Genomic DNA, 7,156 nt, shown 5'->3' on the forward strand with positions numbered 1-7,156 from the left:
AATTACTATTATACTTAATGAGTAAGAAAGACATAAAGAAAATAAGTAACAAGGGCTAAGGTTCATTATTTTTTATATTTATAGCATAAAAATAAAGTAAAAACATGTTTTCATTATTCAACCATTTAAGGTTCTCTAGCATAAAACCCTTTTCTTGATGAATAATTTCTGTGATAAAGGGAAACATTAATGATTCTTCACAGAGATGTAGTAATCTCTAGATACCCAAAGGTGAAGATACCCAAGAATTAGTATAAAGTAGGATTCCACAATTTGCAGACCTCAGTGAGATCTCTTACCTCACCAGCTGGAAAATTCGCTTGAGGTAGGACTTAATCTCCTTCACTGCCTCCTGCAATAATCTGCGGTTGGCTCCCACACCCACATATGTCATCCTATACACTGCGACCAGTGTCTCCATGAGCCTACCCAGGGGGTGCAGAGGAGTGTCACAGGCCTGAGGCAGGAGGAGAATTAATGAAGAGAGTCAATGTGCACTAACAGCAGAAACAATCGATCAATAAATAGTAAACTTTCAAAATGTCAGGAGTCAACTTTTGAACCAGGAAAATTCAAATACTCTAACTTTTCAGAAAGTGTTGAGTCTACCCAAACTACATGCAGTAGGATCTCCTAATCTTAACTTATAGGCTTTTTAAACACCTTGGGAAAACAGCTTCAGATACACTGATATAGAATATCATTAAAAGAGAGGTTCTAACATACTTTAAACTTCACAAAAAATATGTAAAATGATACCTTGGAGAAAACTAAATAATGACTGTTGATTATGCTCTGAAATAATTGCTCTTCAGTTCCCTTGATTTCTCTTAGTACTCCTTCCTGCACTCCCTACCAATGCATGTCAGACTTTAGAGGGCACGGCCAGGGGGTGAGGGCAGCATGCTTTATTTAGACAAAAGTCTTTAGTTTAGCTCATGTTACTAACAAAAAGCCATTTTAAACCCTGACTCTAGTTTTTAAGAACCCCTTTGAACACTTTACAAAACTTAAAAAGTTCTATTGTCATAATAGAGCAATCTTCACGCAGAAATGTCCTTTTAGTAGTAAGAGAATTAACAGAGAGAAATACTTTGAAAGCAAAACAAGATTAGGGTAACAATGAGTTGTAAGTAGATTTAAATAATGTATTAAGACAGTTGCATCATTAATTCACGAGATCAGTGTAATTTTCTTTTATTTTTACCTTTTTAAAATACTTGCCTTTATTAAATATCTCTTGATGTCATCATATTTCTCCACTGAGAAGGCACCAACATGCTGAGGAATAAATTCCAAACTCTCTAGCGTCTGAGTGTGTGAACGACTTAATATCTCTGGACTATAAAAAGGGAAAAGAAAGCCTATTATGAATTTAATATCAAGAAAGCAAGATGATTGTAATGTGCATATAAAATATAGTCACCAACTAAGGATGAAATGGAGCATCCAGCATAGTGTTTGGCATAAATGAGCTCATAAATGGTAACTGACCCACTATTAAGTTTATATGATAGTCATTCAAAACAGTATTTAATGTTACTTCATACCAACTACAATAAATTAATGAAGGTTTTGCTCCAACATAAGCCATGGTGTTGGAAAATACTATCATGTTAGCTTGAAGAGAAAACTGGTGATAGATTTGTGACAGGAGGAAAATGAATAAAAGGGAGAGGAAGAGCTAAGGAAAAAGGAAACCTAATCAAGGGGAAAAGGAAGAAATGAAAACGGGCTCAAGAAGTAAGGAGATAATAAGGATGCTACAACAGATGGTGAGGTAAGCACATAATGGTAAAAAGCAGCTTCGGATGAAGAGGTTAAGACGAAACACATACTAATAATTAGCAGAAATCTTTAGTCATGGAACTCTACCATTAAATTACAACCAATGAGAAATCAGAAACAGTGCACAATCATTATTATTACACTATTTTAGATAAACAAATAACAACATGGTTTTATATAAAAGTTAATTCATGAATGAAACACTATAATCAATTCCCACTTAACCCAAATACAACAGAAAAAAAAGAGAGACCTAAACTTTCTACACTGCAGGCATTAGCAGGTTCTTTAGGCCCAAATGCTCAGCAATGCTTGTGGAAGTTACTGGCCAAGTTAAAGAATAAAGAAATATGAAGAAAGGCAGATGGAGAAAAGAAAAGCAGGCATAAAGGAAAGAAAAAAAGAAAATGGGAGAAAAAAAGAAAAGGTAGAAAAAGAGAAATGAAAAATGACTGCAATTTTTCTTTCAGCACTTCGAAACTGTTGTGCCACTTTCTTTAGGCCTCCAAAAGATACTGATGACGATATGCAGGCATCTGAACTGCTGTCTCCCTGTGTCGGGCATCATTTTTATTTAGTTGCTTTCAAGATTTTTTTTTTTTTTTCCAATTGAATGTGATGTGTTTGTACATGGATATCCCCTCTTTTTCCCTCAGGATGCAGTTAGCTCATCTTCTTCAGTCTGTAGGCTTATGTCTTTCGCCAAACTTGGAAAGTTTTAAAACCATTATTTCTTCAAATACTTTTTCAGCCCCACAATTTTTTTCCTCTCCTCTGGGATCCCAAGGAGACAAATATTAGACTTTCAGGTGCTTAGAGCTCCGTTTATTTTTTAATATATAAAAGTTCATTCGAATGTTTTTTCTCTGTTGTTCAGTTTAGATAATTTCTATTAATCTATTCTCAAATTTACTGACTCTTAGGTCTCTATTCTGCTACTGAGTTCACCCAGTGATTTTTAAAATTTTGGTTGCTGTATCCTTGAATTCTAATATTTTGATTTGCTTCTTTATATCTTTTCTTTGCTGATATTTATCAATTTTAATATTTGTTTCAAGGGTATTTGCGATTGCTCATTTGAGTTTTTATACTAGCTGCTTTAAAGTTCTTGTCAGATAATTCCAATATCTATGTTAGGGTGTCATTGATGTCTATTGATTGATTTTCTCCAAATAAGTTGAGATTTTTCATGGCCCTTTGATTGCCAAGTAATTTTGATTTATATCCTGGACAATTTTGAGTATTATGTTATGAGACTCTGGATCTTATTTATATCTTATGTAGAATGTTGGCATGCATAATGAACACAGTAGGCTTGACACTATTATCTTTAGAAGGACCTGCTTGTAAAGTTGGCCCTTAACCCTTGACTGGTACCTGGGAGCTAAGCTTCTTAAAAGTTCCCTACATTAATGTGAAACATTCCCTAACTGATAAGGGTATTTTGCTATCCATAGACTATACTAACAATGTGCTTTATGGTAAACGTCTTCTTTCCTTCTGGGACTGTGGAATTTGAGTAGTTGCTAAGCACAGGGTGTCAATGTGATCAGCCTCCATTAAGAACCTTGGACACAGTCTCTAATAGACTTCACTGGGCAGAAACTCTGTACATGTGGGGCTGAATTTTATTCTGGGGGAAAGAATGTACTTTGTGTGACACTTCACAGAAGGGAGAGCATAGAAAGCTTGCACGTGGATTCTTCCACAATCTGCCTGTGCCTTCTTCCCTTATGATTTGGCTATGGATCCTTACTGTTCCACAGGTAATAACATTTACCTGTGAGTACATATTGAGTTTTATGAGTCCCTTTAATAAATCACTGAATGTGCAGTCATCTTAGGAATCTCTGGAACTGATATTTTTTGCTTCAGTCTTCTATTGGCTATGGTTCCAATGTCGGTTCACTTCTCAAAGCCTCTGCAGTCCTATTTGGGTCTGTCTGTGAGTGTATCACCTAGTGGTCAGTCTGGGACCTGGGTGGAAGTCTCCCTATTGGTCAGTTCTCAAAGTGTGTCATATGCTAATTAGGATCAAATTTACACATGTGCAAGCCTAGGATGAACCTAGAAGCTCCTAAACATCTTTACAAGGTTGCTTTCCAGAGCTCCTCTCTGTGCATTAACTCGCCAGCATTTTCTGGTTCCCTTTTTAGGTTCTCTGGCAGAAACTGCCCACTTCCATGAATGTCCATCTAGGACCAAGTGGTAGGGTAGGCGGGGGAGAGACCAAAAAAGCAATGGAATTTGACCATGACTCTTGGATCTGAGGAGCCACCAAGCGGGGAGAAGATTCTATTCCCTCAATAGCTTCAGCCCTTGCAAGCTTCCTGTTCATGGCTGCTCTAGCAGTTGTCATGCTGCCTCTGCCACAGAAGCACCTGGTGGCTATCGCATGAGAAAATGGAGAAAAAGAAGAGAAAGAAAACCCAGCATGTCTCCTCCACATTATCTGAGCTTTAGGAGTCTCTCTTCTACATCTTGAGTCAAAAGCAAAGGGTTTTTTCTGGATTTCCATCTATCTACACCACAGTGTTTACTTCAAGGTTTCAGGTTACAATGAGTTCATGCTGAGGGATCCTGAGGTTAAAAAAAACCCCAGTAAACTCATAACTAATTTAATGGTACTTTGAATTCAGGTATTCTTCCCTAATACACTAGCTGATATTTACTTTTCAGTTTTCAAATAGCTGTCCATATTATTCTGTGTGGGTTTTACAGCTGGCTTCAGCAGAAGATAAAGAGAAGTGTGTTTTATCCATCTTACTCAGAAACAGAAGTAGATCACGGACTTTTAAATTATATTTTTAAGTTAAATGTGGTAAGCCTTGACTACTCACTGGTTTTAAGTTGCATCTTCCTACCACGCTCTGCCCTATACCGGGCAGGCATTCACTCACCTGTCTCTGTGTTGGCGCCGATTGGCAGTAAGAGCCACAGCAATATTCTCCCATGCTTTCCCAACTTCCCCTTGGCCTGGGTTCTCACAGCCCAGCTGACGCCAACATTCATCAAACACTGCTTTCCATTTCTCATCAGCCGGCACTGCCAGGTTTCCTAGCTTCCTGCTAATAGAGTCATATCAAGATTTTATTAACCACATTGTGTGTGTGTGTGTGTGTGTGTATAAAAATCCTAAATAGAAACTAATATACAACTGGGACTGCTTCTATGACAAACTGCTTAGATTGATAGTGGTTCTATTTTCAAAACACTACATGAAAATTTTAAAGGGATGGTTTTTAGCTATTTAATATTTATTAGATTCTAAAGTGTATGAATTGTTAAGTACTAAGCCCATCAGAATTGACTTCTTTGCATTCTACATTTTCAAGAATTGATTTTGTAAAATTGATTCCTATTAAAAGGACTTTCTGTGCTTTGCACAACTCATAATGAGAACTGTGATATGCATGACACACTGTGTTCTAACAATACTCTAAGAATAGAGATGGTACATAAAATACATCAAGCTCCCATCAGAATAAAGAATTTGAGATGCTACCAAAATACAAAAACAAAGCTAAGGGTGGAATCAATAAGGAAAATACACATATCCTTCCAAAACTTGTTGGAAATACATAATACACTTAGAGACTTAGATTTTGCCATTTTTTCCCATATGTGCAGGGTATACTATTCCACTTGGTATATATAGAGGCTTGATCTTTACTTTTCAAAATCAAGTTGTATAGGGGTTCCATTTCAGAATGCTCTCTTTCAATCAACTTGGATACCTGCACCATTAACAGTAAGATTATTCCCACAGACAGAACTTTTACTTTAAACATCTATGCTGTAAAGCTACAATCTAAGTGAAGACTGTTGACTTAGCTAACTATAGTAGTGTCAGTTGACAATTCAAGGAAGTTCCACTTTGTTAAAAAAAGACTTTTAAAACGTGTTCTGTATTTAAAATATTAACCACCTTTGATAAAAAGCAAGACAACTCAAAACATTCAATAATTAATCCATAATTAACACTAGTTACTCACAAAACTTTGGGTCTGTCTTTATCACTCTCATACAGACTAGGCTTGAAGTAGGTTCCAGTGATTTTTATCCCAGATCCCCATTCTCCACTAAAATATCCTTCAATGTAATCGCCATTTGGCATAGTCAGTATTCCCTGGGTAAAGTGAGAGAAAATGTGAAATCAGAGAAAGTATTTTAAATTAAAAATACCAAGATGGAAAAAAAAAGCACCAAATGGTTATTAATATTTTATTTTTAACTTACTCTTTACCAAGCCCCAATTCTTTAAAAAAAAAAAAAAAAAAAAAAAATGTGTGTCTGTGTATGTGCAAAAAAAGTATGAAAATAATCCCTGGGTAAGAGAAAAAAAAAATCACAGGAAAAACTGATAAAATATTTTAAGCTGAATGAAATGAACACACAACATGTACAAATGTACGAAATGCTGCAAAAGCAGTGCCTAGAAGCAAATTTTAAGCTGTAAACGCCTATATTAGAAAATAAAAAAATCTCAAATAGTAATCTAAAATTTTACCTTACAAAATTAAAAGAAGAGGGGCAAACTAAACTCAAAGCAAGAAAAAGGAAGGAGATAATAAACATTAGAGCAAGAATAAATGAGAGAGAAAACAACACAAAAACAAAAATAGAGAAAAATCAATGGAACCAAAAATTGTTTCATTGAAAAGATACACAAATTGACAACTAGATTGATCAAGAAAAAGAAAGACCTAAAATTACAAAATCAAAAACAAAACAGGGAATATATTACACCAATCTTACAGAAATTTAAAAAGGTAGAAGGGAATATTATAATAAAGAACAACTTTATGCCAACAAATTAGATAACTTATATAAAGTAGAAAAATTCCTAGGAAGAATCAAATTACCAAAATTGACTCAAGTAGAAATGGAAAATCAGAATAGCCTGATTAGAAGGAAATTAAATTAGAAATCAAAAATATTCTCACAGAGTAATGTTTAGGCCTAGACGATTTCATTGGTAAATTTTCCAAAAACATTCAAAGAAGAAATAATAATATCAAAGCTTCACGAACTCTTTCAGAAAACAGAGGAAGAGGGAACCCTTTCTAAATCATTCTATGAAGCATTACCTTGATACCAAAGACAAAGACATCATGAGAAAAGAAAGGTATAGACCATTATCTCTCATAAATATAGATTCAAAAATGTTTGACAAAATATTACTATTACATTCAGCAACATATCAAAAGTATTATACACCATGACAAACTACAATTTATCCAGGAAAGCAAGGTTGGTTTATAATCAGAAAAGCAACCAATAAAATACACTATATTAATAGAATAAAGGACAAAACCACTCGGTCATCTCAATCGGCACAGAAAATGACAAATCCAAAACGTATTTA

The 7,156-nt window shown here is 35.0% G+C and overlaps 1 protein-coding gene across 1 annotated transcript in view; it reads right to left on the minus strand.

Moving 5' to 3' along the window:
- The window catches only part of ALS2 (ALS2, alsin Rho guanine nucleotide exchange factor), a 63,606-nt gene that overhangs the window by 7,604 nt on the left and 48,846 nt on the right, over window positions 1-7,156 (minus strand). The window contains 4 exon segments of the mRNA XM_006921357.3: window positions 300-457; window positions 1,225-1,342; window positions 4,689-4,856; window positions 5,784-5,917. Of these exon segments, the coding sequence (XP_006921419.1) occupies window positions 300-457; window positions 1,225-1,342; window positions 4,689-4,856; window positions 5,784-5,917 (578 nt within the window).

Source organism: Pteropus alecto, unplaced genomic scaffold, assembly GCF_000325575.1.
Source record: "Pteropus alecto unplaced genomic scaffold, ASM32557v1 scaffold3, whole genome shotgun sequence".
In the NCBI taxonomy this organism is placed as follows: domain Eukaryota; kingdom Metazoa; phylum Chordata; class Mammalia; order Chiroptera; family Pteropodidae; genus Pteropus; species Pteropus alecto.